We start from the raw sequence: 25,531 nt of genomic DNA on the forward strand, positions 1-25,531 counted from the left end.
TATCATAACCAAGATATTGACATTGATACAGTTCACCAATCTTATTTAGATTTCCCTAGTTTTACCTGTACTCATTGTGTGTGTATTATGTTCTGTATAATTTTATCACGTGTAGGTTTATGTACCTGTCAGCACAGTCAAGATATTGCACAGCTCCAGAGCCATAAAGATCCCCCTTGGCACCTTTTTGTAACCACACCTACCTTCCTCCCTGCCCTACACCATCCCCTGGCAACCTATGATGTATCCTCCATTTCTAAATCGTTTTGTCATTTCGAAAACATCACCTAAATGGAATCATACACAAAGCACTTCTCCTGTTTTAAGAATAGCTGTTCTCCCCCTGCATAGCGCTCTATGCTTGATCCTTTTTTAGAGACTCTCAGTATCAGACACTTCTAAATCATGGAATGGTAAAGGGATTTTGCCAATTATTGTGCTTCTTGAGAGTTAAGGCATCTAAAACATGGAAATAATGCTAATTTAGAAGAAGTAAATTTCTGACTTCAGGGTAAATTATTTGCTAACTCCTTATTGAACCTTATAAAAATTAGAAAATAAAAATAAAATGTGTATTTAATTACATGCCTCTTGAGAACAAAATTAAAACTCATTCCTTAGTATAAGCCCATCAAGGATAAGCATAGCTGCGGGAGTGGGCTCCTAAATTTATTTTGCTTTTTATCAAATCCACATCATGAGATTTCCTCTGGATATTTTCTGTTGGCGTTACTGTTTATCCTTTTTTGTCTAACCTATTTTTGAAGTGGGTTAAAAAATTAAAAATGGAAGAAACTGATGAAAATAAAGGAGGGGAAAAGATTAGACAGTCTTTTGGGGTAAAATACTAAATATTACTGTGTGTTAATCATACGAAGTTTTGGAAATGCCTCTGGCATGCTAAGCCCAGAGGCTGTGTGGTGTGAAATAACGCGCTGGGTGTTGGCATTGGCAGCGACTAGGCAGCGACTTTACAGACCTGGACTGATCCTTCCTGGACTGAATCCTGCTGTGCTCCTTACAGCTGCTTCCGGTGTAGCTCCGTCACTTGGAGAACATGCAGTGCTTTACCGCGAGAGCTGCTACAGACAGAAACTCCTGGGACAGAGCCAACCAATCAGAACTCAGGACGCTCCATCACCAGGCTAGGCCCACCTCCAGGAAACTGGACTTAGCTATGCAAAAAGACAGGAGCAAGAGTTTTTGGATGAGTGCAGCTGCTCTGTGTCTGATTGTCACCCAAGCTTCGGACAGGTGTAGTATAATGGTTCTCATGGTGGGGTCACCACACCAGACCTCTTGAATCAGAAACTCCAGCCGGGACCCAGCAATCTGTGTTTTGAGAAGCCTCAGGTGATTACCACTCATGCTCAAGTCTGAGAACCACTGCTTTCATGTAATGTCTGTCACCCATGCCTCAAACTTCTGACGATGACAGTCAACTCTACATTTCTTTCATCTAAGTCTCAGGGCTCGAGTCAAATGCCGAACAGTCAGGAACTGGTAAGGTCAACCAGACGGTTAAGCATTTCTAAGGGTTTTTAACATAAGGGTGTGTGCGTATCTGTGTGTGTGTGTGTGTGTGTGTGTGTGTGTGTGTGTGTGTGTTGCAGGAGATTGGGAAAACTGGGGCAGTGGAGGAAGGATAACCCACCTTGTATGAAAAGACTGGTTCATGGACTGCACCAAAGAAACTTCGGAATTTGTAATCAGATGGCTGGAAGTTTGTGGTCTTGGTCAAAGCAGGCCTGGGGCCTTGCTGTTTAGAGCGATGCTTTGTCGGGTTAGTTGTGTGGCTACTGTATTTCAAGCTTAACTTGGACAGACAGGCCTGCCAGGCACAAATTTCTCAAGCAGATGATGTTCGGGAAGGCAAAAATTATCCACGGCAAGACCGCGAGGACAGATGACCCTTAGCAGAAATGGCAAGCCAAGTCCGCAGGATCCCTAATACGACTGGCTAGCCCTAGGGACCCAGCCTCTCTGAAGTGGAACAGACAGCACAGATGAGCCATCAGATAAACTCGCCAGGCTGGAAGAGATGTGACGCTTTCATTCTCCCCACAAAGAAACGAAAGTTTAAAAGATGAAAATATTCCTAAAGGAATCACGATAATGGAAGAAGAAACCCTTGAGACATAATAGCAAAAATGGCCAACATCTCAAATTCTCCTGACTTCCTGTCTCCCTTCTTTTGGCCTCTCTCGTAAGTGAAAGATGAGTTTTGCTAGATAAGGTAGCAGTTGGAATTAGTTTTATTCATCGGCGGCAGGGAGAGTAAAGGAAGAGCCTGCAGGAATATGGGCTCCAGCAACAAGTAATCATTATTACAAAATCAAATTCCCCATCTCATCTCTGATATGCCTGTATGTAACCCTAGAGCTGGGCTTCAGTGTTATAAATCCAGCATACAAGACATGGAGCAGATAGAGCCCCTTGTGTATCGAAAAGCTCTGGCCAGCAAGAGCGATATATGATAGCAAATTTCTCCCCACTGCTTTTTCAATAAAATTCACCCAGAGCTCCAGGAAGAGTTGGGAATGTAATTCAGCTTCAATAAATCAAGACTAAAATTAAGATGGCCAGATATGTAGCAGACTACTCAGGTGTATGGAGAATTTCAAATTTAGTGCCCTGGTAATGGGTAGGAGCAGGTAATCTCATTATGGAGAGAAAGAAGAAATATCGCTCTCTGGAGCTAAAAAGCTAAATGCTCGAATCCACAAAACCACAACATCTCTGCCAAAGCTGGATTAATATTAAAGTTTGTGTAACATCTGACTTTTTTTTTTTTAAAGGAATGAAGTCAAATGATAGAAAAAACATACATAAATGAAAAAGCTGTACTTCACAATCATTCTAATTGACTCCTTGTCAAAGAGTTGTGTATTTTATCTCTCGGTGTGATGTACATGTACCTGATTGCAATAGAGTTCTATTCTTTCCTAACAATATCTCTGCTTAAATTTTTATCAACACGTCTTGAAGCTATTCTGGAAGGACTTTTAGCAGGGCTCTCACACGATGCACCAGCAGTGGGTGATCTGCCCATTCTTTCCACTCCTACCTTCCTGCCTTGGTCCCTGCGGTAAACCTAATGTGCCCATTACAGACTGTGGTGACTACAGATTCAGGTTTAACTTGGGGGAGCCAATGGGGGACCTATATGCTTAACAGGGAGTAAAAACGAGCATGCCCACGCATCTGTTAAAAACCTCCATGCGGTAATCTTATGCTGAATCTGGATGGGGATGGAGGAGAGTTTAAGTTAGGTCACTTTTTCTACCATTTTGTGACGGAACTCCACAAATCACTTCATGACATCTTGGATGCTTTGGGTATAAGTGGGACGAAAGACAAACGGCCTTTTTTTTTTTTTTTTTTTTGATATTTATTTGGCTGTGCTAGGTCTTAGTTGCGGCATGCATGCGGGATCTAGTTCCCTGACCAGGGATCGAACCCACAACCCCTGCACTGGAAGCGTGCAGTCTTAACCACTGGGCCACCAGGGAAGTCCCACAAATGGCCTTTTGATATTGCTTCCAGTTCTATTATTTCTATTTGGTTTGTTTACTTATTGATTGATTTTTATTTTAGGGGCAGCGCCGTGGCTTGTGGGATCTTAGCTCCCCAACCAGGGATTGAACCCAGGCCCTCCACTGTGGCGTCCTAACCACTGGACCCTGGGGAATTCCCCTCTATTTGGTTTTAAACCATTATTTATGGTAATTAGTGGAAAATTTGTGGTTCCTCAACTGAAGAATGATACTTCCCTACTTGGAATTTTTGACCTGTTCTTGAAAGTTGCACAGGGCGTAGGGAGACAGGGCTAGTATCTAGTCAGGGCCGTCAAATCAAACCCCAGGGCATAAAATGGTGACGGGTGGTGTCCTCCAATTCTGCAGTTGTACAGTTCCCATTCACTCCAGCCGTGCTCTAACTGGGTGCTCAGCATGTGGGTTAGCCTCTGCCTCTGCCCTACCTCCTAAAGTAACATGAGATAATGTGAAGGTTGTAAAGTGTCCGGTACAGAGCCCAGACACAGTAGCCACTCAGTAAATGGCATCTGATTATTTTATTTACTTTCAAAGAATGCTGAGCGGCTGGCTGCCTCCCCAAGGATGCTTTACCTGCTGTTTCAGGAATCTGTTTACAGACCATTGGATTGGAAACCCTATGAGGGCAAGTGTGTACCTGTGTTGTCCACAGGCCCTAGTCGACTGTCGACACACAGTAGGTGCTAAAGAAATATTTGAGGGTTGTTATTTTTTTTTAAATTGAAGTGTAGTTGATTGACCATGCTGTGTTAGATTCTGGTGTACAGCAAAGTGATTCAGTTATACATATACATATATCCTTTTTCATTATAGGTTATTACAAGATACTGAATGTAGAGGGATTATTAAATTTATTAATTTTTTAAAAATTTATTTTATTTTTGGCTGTATTGGGTCTTTGTTGCTGTGCGTGGGCTTTCTCTAGTTGTGGCGAGTGGGTTTCTCACTGCAGTGGTTTCTCTTGTTATGGAGCACGGGCTCTAGGTGCGCAGGCTCAGTAGTTGTGGCTCACGGGCCTAGTTGCTCCGCGGCATGTGGGATCTTCCCGGACCAGGGCTAGAACCCGGGCTCGAACCCATGCCCCCTGCATTGGCAGGCGGATTCTTAACCACTGTGCCACCAGGGAAGCCCTAGAGGGATTATTGAATGATGAGTGCTGTAGGCTTCTGGGAATTACAGAAAGGAAATGGTGGAAAGGGGCATCTACTTTTCAGAAGGAATGGCATACACTTTATTTTAGAGGAGCTTCGTTGATCTTTTAGGGAAAAAAGAAAAAAAGAAAAATAGTATGCTCCCTTTTTTCAATGGTTTGAAAGATGTGAGGACCAGAGAATTTTAAGCTGGTGAGTAATACAATGGATTCATGTTTTACCAAAATCACAAGATGGGGACTTCCCTGGCAGTCCAGTGGGTAAGACTCCGTGCTCCCAATGCAGGGGGCCCGGGTTCGATCCCTGATAAGGGAACTAGATCCTGCATGCCGCAACTAAGACTGGCGCAGCCAAAGTAAATAAACAAATAAATATTAAAACCACAAGATGCTCTGCCTAGTTATCTTATCTGCTCTTGTTGAGCAGGTGCCTCAGAGATGGCCGGTGGGAAGAGGCTTATGGATTAGTTAAGAATTTGACTTTATAAAATTGTGGGTTACGATTCTACAATCTTCCATAGCAGTTTGTCCTTCACTGATCACTTTCTGTGTGCCAGGCACTGTGCTAGGTAATTTTTATACCGTCTTATTGCAAATTAAATGAGATCAGTCATCTTCACCTCGTTTCATAAGAGGAATTTCACATGCAGTGACTTATCCAAGGTCTCATAATTAATATACGGTGAGGCTAATGTATTTGACTCAGAAAGAAAGAAAGAAAGAGAGAGAGAGAGAGAGAGAGAGAGAGATAATAGTGAGAGGGGAGAAGGGGAGGGCGGGAGGAAAGGAGGGAGAGAGAGACAGAGAGGAAGGAAGGAAGAGAAAAAAGACAGAAAGAAAGAAGAAAGAAGAAGAAAGAAGAAGAAGGAAGGAAGGAGGAAGGAAGGCAGGAAGGAAAAGAAAGAAAGAAAGAGAGAGAGAGAAAGAAAAAAAGGAGAGGAAGAAAGCTGCTTTAGGACTTCCTTTGCGGTCCAGTGGTAAACTCCCGCGCTTCCAATGCAGGGGCGTGGGTAATCCATGGTTGGGGACTAGATCCACATGCCACGTGGTCAGCCAAAAACAACAACAAAAGCCTGCTTTATTAAGCTATAATTCACATATCACAAAATTTTCCCATTTAAAGTGTACGAGTCAGGCATTTTTAGTATATCCAGAATTGTGGAAACATCTAATTTATTCTCAAAGTTCTGTACACTTTTGTTTTATCCAATGCCTAGGGCAGCTTCTTCTAAGGTTGGCAAAAACGAATTTCACACGTTGGTTAAGCAGAACTTGCCAGGCACACTGGTGCTCACAGACTGAGTTTGAGCCAGACACTCGACTGAACCCCAACCCCTGGATACTGGCTGTGACCCAGGGAAGTTCCTTTACCAATCTGTGCCTCAGTTTCATTATCTGGCAAAAGGGGATAAGAATTAAAGGAGTGAATTCACTTAGAACACTTAGAGTGGTGCCGAACACATACTGAGCGCTCAATAAGTGTCAGCTGTTAGTGCTGTTATTAAAAGTGCATTAACAGAACCTCATAACTCAGTACTGCAGGATCCTAAAATAGTTTGTGAACCTTGAAAACCGTGATCAGTGAAAAGTATTCAGTCTATGGTATTCGAATTCTTTGCAAACTGATGACCCATGGAATGCCAACAATTTACTCACAAAAATTCTCTTACAACTGGATTATTTAGCATTCAGAAAGTATTTTCCCATTTAAACACTACTTACCGTGATAGAGATAGCTAGCTGCCTACCTAGCTGTATCCCTCTCTTCCTTCTTCCTCATTCATAGCACAAGTTTGGTTCTGGCTGGCAACGTGTGTGCTAAAGGACTACATTTCCGGCCTTTCTCCCAGCTGGGATGGCCAAAGACATGTAAATAGATTTTGCTGACTAGGGCTTCCCGGAAAGGTCCTTCAAGTGGACTGACTCAGCTGGGAGAGGAGTCTTTTTGCCCTTCCTCTTGGCCTCCTTCCTTAGGTCTTGATCATGGACTTGAAGTCTAGAGCCAATAGCCATCTTGGACCATGAGTTGAACTTGAGAAAGAAAACTACTTGTTCAGTATGAAGAAGCAGCTAGATGCCTAATACCAACTGTGGACTGTCTTCTTTCACATAAGAAAAAAACAACCCAGTTTAATGTTATTTGGTTTTTCTGCTATACACCTGTACCTAATTGCAATTCACACTTACACTTTTCTTGGTTAGCTCAAAATGGACTTAATACTAGATTCTTTCAACACACATCAAGCATTTACTGTTACGTGTCAGTTATTGTTTGGACAGCTGCGAAAAGACAGCCTCTGCTCCCAAGGAATTAAACATCTGGTGGAAGAGACTAGTGATCAAAAATAGCACAATGACGTCAGTGCCAGATGGGAGGCAGGGGGAGGTGGGTTGGTCAGCGTGGACTTGACTTCCAGGACACATACTGAAGAGGTCATCAAGTGAGAAAGAAAGGGCATTTCAGGTAGAGAAGTACCTGACGGAAATGACCCAGGACGCCCCGCAGCTTTTCTAAGGGGAAATGAATTGTTTTCATTTAGACGCTGAGAACATCTAACCTTATCTAACCTTTGCCTACGGGAGCCAGGATTTTCTCTTTCTGCCACCCCTGCATCTTCCAAGATCATCCTGACACGTAGTAGGTGATAACCTACTGAAGCAATGATATGCTCTGCAATGAAGAACTGACTAGCAGATATAAGATTCACAAGGGGGACTTCCCTGGTGGTCCAGTGGTTAGCACACGGCGCTTTCACCGCCGTGGGCCGGGGTTCAATCCCTGGTCAGGGAACTAAGATCCAGCAAGCCATGGGGCGCGGCCAAAAAAAAAAAGACTCAGCAGGTGGAAGTGGGAAGAGGATACATTTGGCAAAGAGGTATCCGGTATCCTCTGTCCCCTGCTTCCTCACAGCTGACCTACACTGAAGGAAAAAGAGTGAAATGGTTGGGACGGGAGGACTGGCTAGCCCATCTCTTGCCTATCCTGTCTATCCTGCTTACCTCCCCGGTCCAGGGGAGACCAGAGAAGTGTGAGGGGAAGGAGTAATTTGCAGCAGTGGAATTTAAGGTGGAAGCCTTACAGCAGACCCAGCTGGGGCAGCGGCATGCGTGAGAAGTCAGACTGGGCCTGCCTCTGTAGCACACGTACTAACTCCCAAGGGGAACTTGAGCCCTTTAGTCTCTGAACATGCAAATACAAGTCCACAGTTTCTAATAGAAAGGCTACTTTGTAAAAATTAAAAATGCTCCCAATAGCAATGAATTGTGAAATCCAATCCTGTAAAAATTATCTTTATCTATTACAATATACTCAATACTCTTGGCCTATTAAATCTCTTGACTCAGTAACATGAAGAACAAAAGCAGGAGGAGTGGGGGGCCTCTTACAAAGAGAAACCTTTACTGACAGCCATGGGCTGTATGTTAGGCTTTTTCACATATGGTTTGTCTCCACAAACCCTCAACATTTAGAGTTATCTTTACTTCTACATTTTATGTTTAGAGATTAAGAAAATATGGTTAACTGATTTGCTTTAGGTCATGCATTCGGCTAGTATGTGATCAAAGCAGGACTGGGCCAAAGGGATGGATACTTCCCAAGTCTCTGCTCTGTGCACTTGAGCTTTGAATTGTACTCTACTGAGACTCAGAGTCAGCACCAAAATGTTACACAGCATTAACAGTGAAGTGCTCAAAGACAATTTTTCCTATTATTTGTAAATATAAGCTCTTTAGCTCGCAATCATTATTTATTTACTCAGCCACTAAGAGTTATAAACTGTATAGGTTTGTTTTAATACAGTATGAGTCTTCGTTCTTTACACAGAATGTCAACAGCAGCCTTTCTATGTTGGTTTTTAGTTTAGAAAAATCTAGTAGTTACCAAGTCCAAAATTAGTGGGATAGTGGGAATTTCCCATTGCTTTTTAGCTACTGCATATTCCAATGAGCCCAAAGACAACAAAAGAACCATTAATTGGAGGGAATGTATTTTATTCCACTTCCCTCTAGGGCAGTGCAGTAGTTTCACCTCAATGAATATTGACTACAGGAAAGAAACAAACAAAAAATGACTTTTTCAACCACGTTTACTGGCTCACATAAATATTTGAAAACAAATCCATCTGTCTTCCCTTTTTGTCTCCTTGGCACAATTTATCCTAGTTCTTAAAAAACAAACTACTATAAATATTCAGAAGGGGAAAATTAATTTATAAGATGAAAGAGGTCAATAAATAGCCAAATATGTCAACCATCGGAATGACTATTTTTTTTTAAGATTAAGCCACTGATTTGCAACTTTTATTAAAATAAATTTCATCTCTAAAAACAAGATAATTGATACCTTGATCTCAACTCAAGTTTTGACAGCACTTGAAGTTTTACATTAAAAAACTGCAAAATTTCAACTAAAGAACAAATAAAATGTTGGGACACAAGTTTATACTTTAAAAATTCTACCAACTTCAATGAATAAAGAATGGCTGCCTATCAATTCATGTCAGTCCTCTGGTCCAGAATACACTTTCCATTTAAAATATCTTAATCACTCTTCTGTACAGCGCAGATGGCTTCTAGTGGGAATTAGTATATAGTCTGTTCTTGATGAAGACAACACTAGACAGATGTTGCCTGATGCCTGGATAATGCTGAATGTGACAAAACCAGCGAGACACGTTAAGATATTTCTCCTTTTCTTGAACTGTCAGGTCAACCTAAGTAGAGATTAAAAACACACACACAACACAGACATTACATAAGTGCAACTATTAATACCATTTGAGTAGGAGATAGAAATTGGGGAAAAAAAACCCCCACAGTTCTCAAAGCCAACATATTCAGATAGGAGTGAACCATTTCAGCCACTTGGACGAGCCCACCATTTGTTTAATGATTTCATGTTCAGTTCAAAACCAGATGTGCTTAGGGGCGAAATCTGAAGTTTTCAACAAATGAAAAATTTACATTAACACAGGATCTGGAGGACTAAAGTTTGTTTTTTTACTTTATTGTAAAGGAAAATAGAAGAAAGGAAGAGAATAGCTTCTGAGAGACTAAGACATGGTTCTTTCTCCGATATTTTTCGCAAACCTAAAATAAGAAAGGTTTATTGGCATCTAACATACTTAACAAGGGAATACAATGTAAACTCAAATACATATATATATATATTTGTAGATGACTGGTGTATATGTATGTGTAGACAACTGTTTCTTTCTACTAAACTCTGGGGAAAAATTTTACTGAAGAAGACAATGACTCATTTAATGTTAGGGGATTATTGCTTAATACAAGAAGGAAGGGCTATTTCTGGGGTGTATGTCTCAGATCAACAACAGACCTTCTGAAGTCTGTTTGCAATAAAGCTGCACTCGATCTTTAGAGGATGTAGCAGTTCACAGAATTTACTGTCAAGCTACAGGGATGCCCGGAGATTTGGTTAGGGAAAGATGCAATCAAAACAGTGGGTGCCTGTCATTGCACTGGGCTCAGATCCCAAAGTAGGTGACTTGAAGCCTTTTCTTTGAGCCAAATCTTGGATTAGAATCATGAAGAGGTGTCAGGTAAGGAGAAGCCAGTAGGACGGCCACGGACCAGGTAAGATTAGTGTAGTTCCTTCTCCTGTTGTTAATTCATTTGTTTAACATATTGCAAGTCTCCATAAAACTGACAAGGAATGTTCACACACACCAAAAATCTCAGTCACCCTCACGCACTTCAAACCCATTAGCAGTATTGCTTGTTGGAAGGCGCTTTTAGCGATGGATGCCCTATGGCTGTTCAGAATTTAGCAAATACTTGTGCCGACAGGCAAACACTCTGCTAAGTCACCAGGTGAACAACACTGAAGGACAAATCACTCTGGTATCTAATAATTATTACAGAATAGAAAATATTATTAGCAATAAAATTAAAAGGTAGACATATAGCATTTTCTCAATAAATGTTTAATTGAACTTGTATTTTCATTTCACATTTACTATAATGCAGTCTAAATAGAGAAAGTGATAGAAGTCATCCTGCCTTCCTTTTTTCCTTTTTTCCTTTATGACATTAGGATACAATTGTATCAACATCCGATCTGTTAACATCTTTGGTGTCAAATGTCTATCTCTGTTGGACCAGTTTTACTAGCAGGGGGTCTCACTGCTACTGTTATGTAAAATTTAAGTTTCTGGTCTAAATCCTACACAGCAAGCTGCTACAGCAAATTACAAAAATATTCTCATCTTGTTTAAGGGGGTGGAGGGGTGCATCCAGTCATCAGAAACGTGTGACTGTAACTGTTCACCTATAACGTAGTTAGGCCATGGCAAGCAGATAAAAAATTAACACATTAGTCAAGAAAATTGGTCAATAATGTCTTTTTTTTAGTGTAAAAGTTACTTTTTATTAAAAGAGAATTCATGGTTTCACATGTAAAGAATTATATTTTTCCTGACTATCTTGTGTGCTGTACATAGAAGGCACTTAAACAACCATTGCGGAATAAACCGAGTATCAGTCCATATTTCAAAAGGTAAAACACATTTTGTAAAAGAGCTAACTTTTTGTTCTTTTTCTAAATCTTTACCATAGGTGAACTTCACCACTGACTTCTAAAGAAAATACAAGATTTTTAAGAAGTTCAACTACTAGTAAACATAGCTGCAACTCTAACAGGAAATGGGGGTGAGTTTTCCTTCCTTCCTTCCTCCTTCCTTCCCTCCCTTCATACATAAATACATACATACGTATTTACATACGTAAATAAAATTCAAAACCAACTTCAACACACCTCTTTACTGACAGTTAAAGCAAAAAGTAGCAAGTATTACTCCAACTTGATTTCATGTCAGCTTTTGAAATACATGATGAATCCAATCTGACTGCTTACAAATTTGACTAATTTAAGAACTCTTTCATTTTAAAAAGTCTCTACTCAGCCGTTTTGTGAGATGTTATTTTTCAGAATGAATTAAAATGCACCGAGAAAGCATTTCCAAACAATAAAGTACTGATGCTTGTTTGATCTACGTTCAAGTTGTTCACTCAGATTTTGACACAGGGAAAAAAGGGCGGTGTCTATTTACTGTTTACACTTCAGAACAGCGTTTGGTATCACCCGGACTAGCACATGCTGCCACCAGGCCTATCACTGAAGATTATAACAACAGCAACAAACTACAACACATGGCAAAATTGATATTCTCCAACTTAAAAATTTCACTGTTTCGGTCTCTAGTGTAAGGATTACAACAGACCCACAGCACAAAATAACTGTTATTCCAGGAACTTCTAAAGTTTCTTCTAACATTTCCTAATTTATTCCAATAATTTTAACTAGATGATCTATTTTAGAGAATGTAAACTTGTTCATATTCCCTCAGAACATTTTGCTAGAAATGCAGCACTTTTTCAGAAGGATCAGGTTATGCTTAACCTTCTGGTTTAAACTGTGGAGCTTGCCCCTTGAGTCTGAGAAAATTATGACTGACCTCGCTTTGTTACCGCCACTACTTTTTTGGTAGACATTCTATTTCTGAACGTACTGTAAACAGAGAAACAAACAAACAAAAAGATTTTACCCTCACCAAACTTACATTTTTTTTTAGAACTTTTGGGATGGGATCCCCATCAAATATTTTACTTAAAACTGGTTTTCCATCATTTCTTTCTAATTGACTATTTTTTTCTTCTTCTTTTTTTTACAACAGGAAACACAATGCGGTTGTTCTAGTTACCATTTCCTGCTTCTTACTGGTCAGAATGCCAGTGAGTCTACAGCGATGCTTGGCTCTTCTACCTAATCATTCCTTCTTATTTATATTGGCACTCTACAACTAGTTTGAACTTTAAAGCCAAACAGATAACATTCTTAGTCACTAATTTTCCATGAAGACATGTGAGAAACTCTTTGAGTGACCCATTCCAGATCAGGGTGAAATGTTGGTTTGCTACCTTTCCAACTGGCACCATGCTGCCTCTGGGACATTCTTTACGGCCGGCGTTCTGGGACTGTCTGCAGCTCTTTTTACTTTTCCTTTCTTTCTAAAAGAATGACACCTCCACTGGTGCTCCAAACTTGGAAACAAATGTATCTCATTGATAACAATCTTATAGTCAAGCAGCACATAACTTTACAAAGGATTTTAATAATCTTGAGTAACAGCCTGTTCATAGGGACTGCTATCTACTGAAGAAATCACTTTAAGAAAGCAATGAGTCACTGGGGTGATCATAAACGGCCACAGTAACTGGCAGTTTAACAAAGGAAGAACAATGTAATATTCCTCAGAGGGAATTAAGATGGACCAGATCTCAGAGTAACACAGCCACCGCTAAAATCGGGCTCACACTGAAACAAAATACAGCAGGACTATTTGATGCCTTGAAGGTTCCCTGACTACTGTTTTGTATACTGCGCTGATTGCGCTGACTTACATATTAAGTATTTAATAACGTGAACCAGTAAACGAAGGAACGTATGAGGGCAAAAATAAATGCACTGCCACGGCAAACAAAGCACCAGAACTGTCTGATGAACACAAGCAGGAAGCCAATCTGAACCTCCCGTCTACTCTGCCTGAACTTAACACCTAGTAATCACTTTTTTTCTCACCTGGGTATATTTATACTTCACTCAACAGGAATGTCATTTAACACCACAGGGCAACGCTGTCACAGCACAGGTTTCATCTGTGAGGCCCGCTCCTTGAGAAGGTGTTTACTTCTCTGATATAATCTGCCTGCAGGTGGACCAGGGTGGGAGAGCTGCTTTGGTTATGGACTCATTTTATGAACCCAAAGGAACGGTGAACAGTGATTTACGTATCATTTCACTCAGTTTTGTTTTGAAAACAATAAGCATGAGATACTCAATCATAATACTGTAATCACTAAATATAAAAAGGATATACATGTCAAAATAGGGAATATAAATAGGCAGGGATCATTGAATATTGTTAACAGAAGCCTAGTTTTTTTTTAAGTTTTATTTTATTCACTTTTTTTGGCTGAGCTGCGTGGCTTATGGGATCTTAGTTCCCTGACCAGGGATTGAACCCGGGCCAGGGCAGTGAAAGCCTGGAATCCTAACCACTAGGCCACCAGGGAACTCCCTGGAAGTCTAGTTTTCACACGTGGCATTGAATGAAACTCTTCTAACCTGCTTGAAAACCATACGCCCTTGTGGGCACCTAGACTCACAGTGAAACAGCTTGGCAGCCAGCGCTACAAGTGCTGTGCATTAGGACCCTGTCCACTCTGCTGGCAAAGAAATTCCACACAAGCTCCCTCCTTCTCAGGGTATTTCCTTTCCCTATCGCATGACCTGTATAAGCCAGAGAGGGAAGAAGGTAAATATACACGTTGGTTTGCAAGAGTTACACTTCCTTGTCATCTTTTATTTTTTTAATTAGAGGGGAGAAATGCTCATCTTCTTAATGACAGCTTGTGTGTGATTTCTCCTATATAGCTCAGCGGGGAGATAGGACTGAAGGCACGGATTTGGACTGACCAAGAGTTGGGGATTTGAGTTACACAAAGGGGATCTAGGCTGGATGGGGAAGAAAGTGTACAGGTTTGGAAAGAGGGAAGGAATTGAGTTACTTCGGATAATGATGGAACTAGGGAGTAAGATTAAGAGCTAGGGTAAGAGATGGCACAGAAGGTGCGGTACTGAAATCGAGGCATAGACCTGGAGTAGAAAGGGGACGGTGGGGTCCAGGTGAGGATGACAAGTGAGTACAAAGGGTGGCAAGAGAAGGAGCCCCAAAGAAAAACAAGAACAGGAATCAAGCAGGTCAAGGAACAGGAAGCTCCTATGCGTGATGGATCCATGGAAGGAATATTTGCATAAGGTACCTTGTATAAAAATAATTCCTTTCACTTTCATGTGATAAGTTGAAAATTCAAATTTGATTTAAATTCAAGACAAAGCAAATCATTCTGAACATCACAGACAAAAACACCAATAACTATTCAAATACTCACAATAAAGCGATGAAGTCCATAGTATAAGAGGATATCTGCTAATGTGAAGTTATATCCTGTAAGGTAGACTTTATCTTCAAGATATGAATTAAGATCCTAGGGAAAAAAAAATAACAAATATTAATTTAAAAAACAGTAATAATAAAGTTAACTATACATTTGACTTGAAACATTTAGAAGGCTATTAGAAAATACAATTCTGACATTTAATTTAATAAATTTAATCTTTGACAATAATAGATTCGAATTCATTCAAAATCATAAATCACATAACAATCAACTCATTTTCTAAAATAAGGTAAATATTATTAGCCTTATTTTAAGGAAATAAGAAAACATTAGAAAATGATATTCACAGTGCCATCTCTGATCATTTCAAAGACTCCAATTTTTTTTGGGGGGGGTGCATTTTGTAAATCATGCTCATGTTGGATTTATTTTTTCCATTAAAATATAAAAAGCTCCTCAACAATTCCTATTTTTTTAAAAAATTTAATTATTTTATTTATTTATTTTTGGCTGCGTTGGGTCTTCATTGCTTCGTGCGGGCTTTCTCTAGTTGTGGTGCGTGGCCTTCTCATTGCGGTTGCTTCTTTTGTTGCGGAGCACGGGCTCTAGGCGCACCGGCTTCACTAGCTGTGGCACACGGGCTCAATAGTTGTGGCTCATGGGCTCTAGAGCGCGGGATCAGTAGTTGTGGTGCACAGGCTTAGTTGCTCTGCGGCATGTGGGATCTTCCCGGACCAGGGCTCGAACCCGTGTCCCCTGCATTGGCAGGCGGATTCTTAACCACTGCGCCACCAGGGAAGCCCAACAATTCCTATGTTTTAAGAGAATTATAATTTATTATAATTATAATAACTATAATATTATTATAATTATTAATTACAACAATTATAATCAATAATATTAATATCAATTAATTATATATTAATCAATATATCAATATCATTATAATATTGATCGTATTAATTATATATTAATATATAATTAATATTAATTATATTAATGTCATTAATAATTACTATTATAATTCTTATTGTTGCGTTTTAATATGCATATATTTTTACCTTTTTAATTGAGGTAAATACATGTAACAAGTAAAATTAATCAAATTTTAATTTACCACCGTAACCATTTTTAGGTGCATAATGCAGTAAGTGTTAAGGGTATTCACACCGTGGTGCAATCAATTTTCAGAATTTTTTCATCTCAGAAAACTAAAGCTCTGTACTTATTAAACTACTCCCCCTTTCCTTCATCCCCCAGGCCCTGGCAATCACCATTCTGCTTTCTGTTTCTATGAATTTGACTATTTTATATGTTGTATATAAGTAGAATCATATACTATTTGTCTTTTTGCGACTGGCTTATTTCACTGAGCATGATATCCTCAAGGTGCATCCATGTTGTAAAATGTGTCAGAATTTCCTTAAGGCTGAATAACATTCCACTGTATGTATAGACCACATTTTATTCATCCATTCATCTGTCAGCAGACACTTGGGTTGATTCCACCTAACTGCTACTGTGAATAACACTGGCATGAACATGGGTGTACAAATATCTCTTTGAGACCTAGTGTGAATTCTTTTGGTATATTTCCGTAAGTGGAATTATTGGATCATACAGTAAATATGATAATTTTATTTTAACTCTTGATGAATCGCCATACTGTTTTTCATAGCAGCTGCACCATTTTACATTCCCACCAACAGTGTACAAGTTTTCCAATTTCTGCACATCCTCACCAATACTTGCTATTTTGGTTTTTATTTTTGGTAGTAGTCAACCTAATGGATATGAGGTGGTATCTCATTGTGGTTTCGATTTACATTTCCCTAATGATTAGTGATGTTGAGCATCTTTTCATATGCTTATTAGCTTCCTATATCTTCTCTGGAGAAATGTCTACCTGAGTCCTTTGTTCATTTTTAACTGGGTTCTTAGTTTTTTGTTGTTGTTGAGTTGTAGTTCTTCATATATACTGGATATTACCAGATATATGATTTGCAAATATTTTTCTCCCATTCCATGGGTTGCCTTTTCACTCTGTTGATTGTGTCTATTGACGCAAAGAAGCCTCACGTTTTGATGAAGGCCAATTTATCTATTTTTACTTTTGATGCCTGGGCTTTTGGTGTTATACACAAGAAATCGGTGCCAAATCAAATGACATGAAGCCTCCCCCCTAGGTTTTCTTCTAAGAGTTCTACAGTGTTTGGTCTTATGTTTAGGACTTTGATCCATTTTGAGTTAATTTTTAAATATTGTGTAAGGTAAGAGTCCAGTTTCATTCTTTTGCAGTTGGATATCTAGTTTTTCTAACACCTTAAAGACTCCAATTTTAAACACCATTTAAAGCTACAGAAAGTTCTCTGTCATTTGTTCCTCAGACAATGACCATCAATTTTTAAAAGGTTAAGCACTGAGCTCCCTAAACAGCTGAGAGGCACTTTTGAAGGAAAAAAAATTTTAAGTACATGTTAAAAAATTAAATAAAAAATTTAAAGGATCCTAATCTAAATCAGAAGTATTGTCTGATAGACCAGCATAAATAAAATCAATTAGTTTCCTGAGAAAAGAAAAAATCTAGACAAAAGAAAATATATTATATACATATTTTTGGTTTGAAATTAACATGTAGTTTAACAGCACAGGAATTTACATTAAATTACATTCACATGAAAGGAGACAAAAGATTCATCTCACCTTCAGAGAAAGATTTATAAATATCAGGTATTCTCGCAGGCTCCTCTAAAGACTAGTTATAAAACACTGCCCCAGAGGTCAATAGCATTCATTCTAGAAAAATTTCTTAAGCTGTAGAGAGAGGAGTCTGTTTTGATTCTCAAATCATATGCCAAATGCTTGGCACATAGTGGTTCAGTAATCAGTAAATGTTTGCTGAATTGAATCTGATCTCTTTGAGTTTGCCCATGCCTTCACTTAAAGACAGTAATTTTCAAAACGGTATATGAATATGGGACTGTTAGGGGTGGTACAGATGATGACATAAAGGAACATGGACATAAACAGGGAAGCAAATGCATAAGAATCAAAATAAAATTGGGTAGAGGGTAAAATACACTGGTCTATTACAGGCTACCACTTAAATTCTATAGTAATCTGCTTAATGGAGATGGTTTTTCTTCAAATGTCTTCAAATGAAACAAGTTTGATAAAGCATAAGAATAAAATAAATATATCTACAATTAATGTTAAGAAGCATTTTTAAAAAGGTCTGAAACAATAATTCAACACTGCTTTGTATAGTATATATATTCTTAAAATAGAATCCATATCTATATTTTAGCTATAAAGACTCTTTTAAGGTTATACTCTTTAGTTATAAAGACTTTGAAATGGAGTTTCAAAAACTATGACTAGGTAATATCTTTCTGATTAGTGATATAAATCAAAATTTTCAGAAATTAAATCTGATTTTTTCAGAAATTCAGAAATTTTTCAGAAATTGAATTCTGAAATTCAAAACAATTTCACACATTCAAAATATTCAGGGAACAGAACTAATGTCTGATGTTCATTACATTTTTTTTAAACAAGTCTTTCTGATGCCATTGCCAAACTTTAAAAAATATTTCCCTCTATAGAGTTCCACCTGATTTTTCTTTTTCCTCTTAACTACCTATTATTAAACCTTCTAATAATATTGAAAAAGCAGTATAATAAACAACTATATATCCTCCATCTAGATCCAAATGTTAGTGTATCATAATGCCTGCTTTCTGAAATTACACATTACCTTAATTATGAGCCACTGTGGTTTTAACTCTGAAATGGAACTTTAGCAAGTAAATGAAATCCTTTCACAATATCCTTAGTAGCAACATTTTAAAAAAATGAGTAATAAAAACAGAAATAGCCCAGTATAGAAACAGGCAAAGAATACGTATAAGCAAATTTTTAAAAATAATGAAGATGCTCATAAGCATTATGAAAAAAATGCCACGGCATTAACAATGTCAAGGAAAAAAGTGCGAAGTAAACAAAGAGATCACTTTTTGGTTTGTTCTGGTTATGAAATTGGGGTGGTAAAGGAGGAAAAGGGGTAACATCCAGGGCAGCAAGGGTTTTGTGGAAGAAGCCACTGTCAATACACTTTTCTGGAAGGCAGAGGAGCAACATAGCCTTAAAGACATATACAGCTTTGGCCCAACCATTTCCCTTGTAGGGATTTGCCTAAGGAAACCAATGGGAACGTGTGAAAATATTCAGCAACAATCCAACACTACATGAGGACAGACTAAATCTTGGCACAGCTATATGATGGAGTACTAACAGGTTATCAGAGACTGTATAAGCGAGTATTTATGGACTTGAAAAGATGCTGTCAGTGAACAACATACTGTCAGTGAACAAAAATAACAAGTTACAGTGTCCAAGAGTGGCCCGTTTTAAAAATACAACACATATATATATGAGAAAAGAAAAAGCACGTGAAGAACACAAAAGGGAGTCAATAATTCAATATCTGAGGACCAAATATAAGTGTTATTAACAGTTCTCACTTGATGGTGGGACTACAAATGTTCGAAATTTCTCTTATTTGCTTACTTATATTTCTTAAAGTTCTACAACGGATACTGCCTCTTAAATAAAAACGCTATCACGAAATAGCAAAAAGCAAAGTAAAACAGTAAACAACCATTTCTCATCTGGCCCCAAATCACACATACATCTGTCTCCCCCACTGGTCTGAGTTCTGTAAGGGCAGGGGCTGTGCCTAGTGGGTCATTGTATCATCAGCCCCTAGGACCGTATCCTACTCATCACTGTAGGGACAGATGAGCAAACAGTGGCAGAGCAAGGGCGGCAACCCAAATCATCCAGTGCCTTGTACATTTCAAAGATGGTCATATCGCCAGCTGGATTCTCCCAGTTGAGACTTCAGATAATAATATTGACATATCCCAGACACAATGTTTTATACTTCTATGCTCCTAATACCAAACCTCTGAATACAACTTTTGAACTTATACACCCAATTTCAATGAAATATTTCAGAATTAAATACTTCACTACTAATGCTTTCTTTTGGAAAACTGTAAGAGAGAGTTATATTTACTTTTTATTTGCCTGAAAGCTCCCATTCACTTAGAGGGAAGACATGCTTGCTTCCCTTTGGGAACGCTGCCACTCGTGGGTATTAAAAAAGAGTTGTTGATCAGGACAGACCTATAAAGGAAAGAGACCTGAAATTTATTTTCTACCAGTTCTATTGATGGTATCTGTCAGGAATACAGTTTAAACCATTTCTCCCAGAATGATAAATGAAAAACTTTCAGTACCATAAGATCTTCTTGTACAACTTATATTACCAATTTATATTATAATTGGAATAAAATTAGGAAACAGAAGGGATTCTTACAATGACATGTGGTTGTCTGGGTGATCTCTAAGGTTCCTTCAAATTTTAAGCTTAAAAAAAAAACAAACAAAAAAACCCCCAAAACAACACTTTATTTTTATATAATTAACAAAAATAATTTTATTTATAAAGATTTTTTATTCTTAGTGATTCTGGAGCCATATTTGGTTTATATTTTATATCAATAGATTCTTTAATTCTAACTTGACCTCTTTAGAAAGAAAATACAAAGCCCAAAACAATCAGTCTCAAAGGCGGGAAATGTGGGCTTTCTCAGATCAAGTGGACAGTTTTTTACAAACTACAACCCCCAAAACTTTGATTCCCCCTTGGCTTTAAGAAGGTACTTTACTGCTTAGGGAATCAGGACTGCTGAGTGGGGGAAATGAATATCAAGCCATCACATTAAAAAAATCATACAAAGCTATTATTATTGACTATGATTAGTGCTGCAAAGGAAAAGCACAGGGTGCTGTGTTAGGAAAGAAAAGCATTTAGAACAAGGAAGTGCATCTGTTTGAGAGACAGTAACCAAGGACGAGCTGAGGAAGGGGTATCTGAGCTGAGGTCTGAGCAGAGGGGCTGGCAGAGTCTGTTCCAGGCAAAGGTAATAACAGCTACAAACTAACATGAGGCAGAAGGAAACAAGTAAAGAAAGCCAACAACTTCAGTTACTGAATCTCAGGGAAGAGACATCCCTGTTATTAAGAGTTCACACATTTCAGCCTATAAAGAGACGTGGCGATACCTTCAGAACAGTTCGGATGTCGTCTTTATTGGAGTGTCCATCTACTTGAGTTACCCTGTATTCTAACCACTGTTGAACCACTGCTTTTTCCTCCGCGGTGCTCCCCAGCAAATATTCCTTGTTGGCCTGCTGGACTAAGTGAGCTGCTATGGTAGTCAATCCCGTTAGACTTGGACCATTGTTCGTCTGAAGAACTGGAATCTTAAAAAGAAAAAAAGTTCTTCAGATAAATTTTAAAAACAAATACCATCACGACTGTAAGTTCTAAGTAATCGCTAAATCCCAAACTGTTTTTTCAAATACCCTTAAGATATTAAATTACCTACAAATGAGTCAGGAAAATAAGAGTTACATAATTTACATCTGATAATAGATGCCTGATGCTATGAAACTGGTAATAACATTGCAAAAATTAGTAATGATGCTTCTGTATAATTTATAACTACATATGTACAAAAAGAGAAAACAGAAATCCTAATAATACCACATTAATTTTGATCAAGATTACCCACACCTTATTTAGCAAGGTGAATGAACATGCTTAAATAAACCCAACTTCTGTAACAACAAAAGTAAGAAACAGTTATAGTGAACACTGAATTCGTGTTGATACAGCTAGAACCACCAAATGAGTTCTATCCTGGTTTAAGTGATATGTGATCTAATATGAATAGTTATCTCATTAACTAGGTGTGGACTAGTGATGGTGATTTCCTTGCCATGGATTGCATATTCATCAATTCTGGAGTCATTTAGAGTGAGGTCACTGATTATAAAAGTCTCATATAAAGTATGGGTTTCAGGTAATCACCTGAAAAACAATCCTACTTTTTAAGTTTCCCCTACTGTAACAGCAATCCGAAGGCTCAGATTATAAGAAATTGCTAATTAATTTAAATGTTCTTGATGCGCAACTAAGCGAAGCATTTTGAGAAATTTAAAAGAAAATGGAAAGTATCACCAATGGGGAGACTGACCAATTATAAACAACAAGTATACAATCTAAATGGCCTCAGGAAACCAAAAGAGAATATCTCCCCTGGAAGACGGCTACTCTTTTCAGCCATCTGTTCAGTTCAAATAGTATATTGAACTCGGATAGCGATTTTCACTGTTCAGGGCCCTTTCACACTTACATCTAGGTCAATGTGACCATGTGAAGTATACGGGGAGGTTAACATTTTATGGATACAGATTCAAAGGTTACCTCCTAAACGTTAAAGGAAGCAACCAGAGGTAGTCTCAGCTTTCCACTTCCTCACCGGCTACTTTCCATTCATTACTTAGCTCCTTGAACTCTGACTTTTGCCTTCACCCTCAAATGAAACCATTACTTCTAAGATCACCAATAACCTCCTTTAAAAAAACGCATTAAAAGAAAACAATAGCAACTCACTGGGTATGCTGCCAATGTTCCATTCCTTGACTGTGTTTGTGTGCATTTTATGGCAGGTAACTCACTGAGATTCACGTGCTTTTAGGAAGGGGAAGGGGAAGGGAGGGAGGGAGGAAAGGAAGGAAGGAAGGAAAGGAGGGAGGGGGAGGAGGGGAAGGAGGAAGGGAGGAAGGTGGGAGGGAGGAGAAAGGTGGAGGGAGGGAGGGAGGAAAGAAAGGAAGGAAGGAAGGAAGAGAGGAAGGAAGGAGGGAGGGAGGAAGGAGGGAGGAAGGAGGGGGAGAGAGAGAGAGGGTGGGGGGAGGAGGGGAGGGAGGGAAGGAGGGAGGAAAGAAAGACAGGAAGGAAGGGAGGGAGGGAGGGAGAAAAAAAGAGAGGGAGAGGGAGAAACGGAGAAAAGAGAGAAAGAAAGAGGAAAGAAAAGGACTCACAACTGCTGACTGTGGGGGTGAAATGACAATTCTAGAAAATTATTTGGAAAAATAAATTATCCACAATCCCATCACAGGAACTCAAAAAATTCCCGGTTACTTTCTCATCTAATCATTATATCTTCTAAGACAGGTAAGTAATTTCCTCCTCAGTTTACAGATAAAGAACCAAGGTCACCAGGTTTGTAACGGCAGAGTCAGGGTTTCAGTAAAGTACATTTGGCTGGAAAGTTCATTCTCTTTCCTTTACGCGGCCTAAGTAGACAAACCTCATGCAGCTGCAATCACGGGACACATACCACTTCACATGCATCTTAAGGTTCCATGGTCTTCAAAGTGATCACTTTCAATGGCTACATAAATATATTCCAATGTGCTGATGTACGTAATTTAATAACCATTCTCCTAGAGCTGGATTCCTGGATTGTTTTCAAATTTTTATTATCGATAATATTGCAGCGAATGCCTTATTGCTGGCTATTGCTGTCAGTTGTCTTCCCCCCAAAATGAATAAATCTTACCATATATCCTCATCCCTTTCCCCAAACACATCAACGAAAACCTTCAATAGCTGTCCTCTGCTTAAAAAAAAAAAAAAAAAAGAAAGCAAAAGAAAAAGAAAGGTTTGGTTTAATTAAAATAAAATAAGAAACCACACTGTGAACTCCACAGCCCTCACAACTGGGCCTCGAACTACAACTCTGGGTTTACTTTGCATTGCATCATCCATCGTATTGCTCTACTTGTTACCCCCAATTACCCAATCTTTCGTAATTTACTGGTCTTACACACTTTAAACACCAGCTTTTCATGTAGTTTACAAACTCATTTTTAGAGTCAGAATTAACTTTCTCTTCCACATTCCTCAACAACGCTTTCCTCCATTTAGCAGCTCTTCTGTTCTGATTAACATGAACTGTCAATGACTATTTCTCATACTGGATCATAAGCTCCCTGAAGGCAAGACTCATGTTTGGTAACGTTCCCTAAAAAACAGAAACCAAACCAGGGAGTAGGGGCAGAAGGGGAGGAATCAGCAGGAGTACAGAGGCAAAAGCACAAGCTGGGCACTCGGCTCCAATGCCTACTCTGCACCAATCAGTGGGCTGGTCTCAGGCAAGTCATGTTATCCTTTCCAGACTTCGATCTAACTTACGTGTAAAAACTACAATACGACTGCTCTGGAGACAAGATTTTAACATGGACCAAATGAAGAACAGAAAAAGTCACAACAAAAACCAAGTATCATCTAGAAAAAAATCTCAAAGGGGCAAAAAAACGTATATAATCCAAACTTGTCTTCCTACATTTTCCTCTGATACATTGATTCCTCCACCGCAACCACCCACCTAATAAAACACAAACGTCCTTCAAAGCCCTCAGAAATCTGAGTCCTTACGCCCCACCAGGCAATCTCCAACCGCGGAACTTCCCCCCTCGATCTCTGCACGCTGCACACTGAACTTGACCTCACAAGGCCTCAGAAAAACAGAATCTCCCAGATTGCGCCAGGACCCACTACGTGATCTCTCATACGTCTACGCTGCAATGCAGCACTTTTCAGTACTGTAACTAACACAGCTGCAACGTTTGTCCACCCAGCTAAAAATCAAGCTTCCTGAGGGGAGGGGCATGTCCGCCTCGACCACCTCCGTATCCCCCGGCCTAGCACGGTGTACTCGGCACCCCGTTTGCTCTCCGCAGTCGCTGCGTAATTCTGAATGAAAGGTACTGTTACAGCAAATGCTGTCACTGAACGCACACGCGGGGCCTCCAGCTGGGTCTACCCGAGGGCTCTCTGAGGACCGCCTTGCTTTCCCAGAATGGGATGATGATGACAATTTCGCAGGAGGAAAAGTTCAGGCCAAGCCCGAGAGGAGCAGGTGCCCCCTCCTCCCTCCGGGAGCCGGGGCCGCAGGAGGAGACCCGGCGGCGCAGACACGTTGTGAGGAGGAGAGGCGCAGTACCCTCGATCCGCCGCCTCCGCCCGCCGGCCCGGTCCCACCCCGGCTCAGCAGGCCGCGCTCCCGTCCACCTCTCCCCCTCCGCGCTGCCTCAGCTTCTCACCTGGCGCTCGCCCTGAGCGCTGTACTTGTTCCCTTTACTCAGCCCCAGACACTTCTCCAGCAGCGTCAACTCAGCGGCCGCCGCCATCTTCCGGCCGAGCTCTCGGCAGGGGAGGGACCGGGTCAGCAAGGGTCTCCTGCATTGGCTGAGAGGGACGTCCTACTCTCACAAACGTCACCGGCTACTGGCTGAACGGAGGGGGGCGCGGAAGGTGCGCCTGTGCGCAGAGGCGGGGCTAAGTGAGGGGCGGGGCCGAAGGCGGGTCGGAGTGGTGGGGTGACAGGTGGAGAAGGAGCTAGCAAACCTCAGCGCTCCAGCTCAGGGGTAGCAGTAGAATTCTGAATTTAAAGATTATCAAAGAATACTGGGTATGTTAGATAGTGTCAAGTAATTTGTATAGCCCATTCAGCCGTTACTAGTTTTAATGATCTTTATTTGCAATACCAAAAGATATAATAGCGATATAATTTATGTATATATATTTATGTTTTATGTATATTTATGTTTAATTTATGTGTGATAGTGATACAATTTATGTAGCTTTTGGTATATAAATAAACAATGCACAAAACGCTTTCTCCCTAAGATATTCTAACATCTTCAAAGTAGAAAATGGGGTAGTGATATGTTGAACTTAGAATATTTCCAAAAGATTTATGAAAAATAATTTCCACATTGAAGAATGAAAAAACAACGTGTGTATTAGTCTGAGAGAAATGGGAAGGAAACACAAGGTAGTTCACCACTAAGTCAGAGATATAGTTTAGTGGGGAATGCTGTCACTGTGTGACACCTTCCCCACCCTAAAATGCTTAAAG

The 25,531-nt window shown here is 39.6% G+C and overlaps 1 protein-coding gene across 1 annotated transcript; it reads right to left on the bottom strand.

Moving 5' to 3' along the window:
• Positions 1-8,686: 8,686 nt before the first annotated feature.
• Positions 8,687-24,899, bottom strand: EEF1E1 (eukaryotic translation elongation factor 1 epsilon 1). The gene is made up of 4 exons (XM_036870079.1): positions 24,714-24,899; positions 20,823-21,023; positions 14,683-14,778; positions 8,687-9,422 (listed from the first exon to the last, which is right to left on the bottom strand). The coding sequence occupies exons 1-4, from the start codon at positions 24,798-24,800 to the stop codon at positions 9,282-9,284; spliced, it is 525 nt and encodes a 174-aa protein (XP_036725974.1). The 5' UTR covers positions 24,801-24,899; the 3' UTR covers positions 8,687-9,281.
• Between the last annotated feature and the right edge of the window lie 632 nt (positions 24,900-25,531).

This window comes from Balaenoptera musculus, chromosome 11 (assembly GCF_009873245.2).
Source record: "Balaenoptera musculus isolate JJ_BM4_2016_0621 chromosome 11, mBalMus1.pri.v3, whole genome shotgun sequence".
Lineage (NCBI taxonomy): Eukaryota > Metazoa > Chordata > Mammalia > Artiodactyla > Balaenopteridae > Balaenoptera > Balaenoptera musculus.

Bases quoted from the DNA above. Each gene is read 5' to 3' on its own strand.
- EEF1E1 (XM_036870079.1), bottom strand. From the start codon at position 24,800: ATGGCGGCGGCCGCTGAGTTGACGCTGCTGGAGAAGTGTCTGGGGCTG. The intron at 14,779-20,822 runs GTATCGCCACGT...TTTTTTCCCTAG, and splicing joins ACATCCGAACTGTTCTGAAG to GATCTTAATTCATATCTTGA. The intron at 9,423-14,682 runs GTGAGTATTTGA...ATCTCTACTTAG, and splicing joins ATGGACTTCATCGCTTTATT to GTTGACCTGACAGTTCAAGA.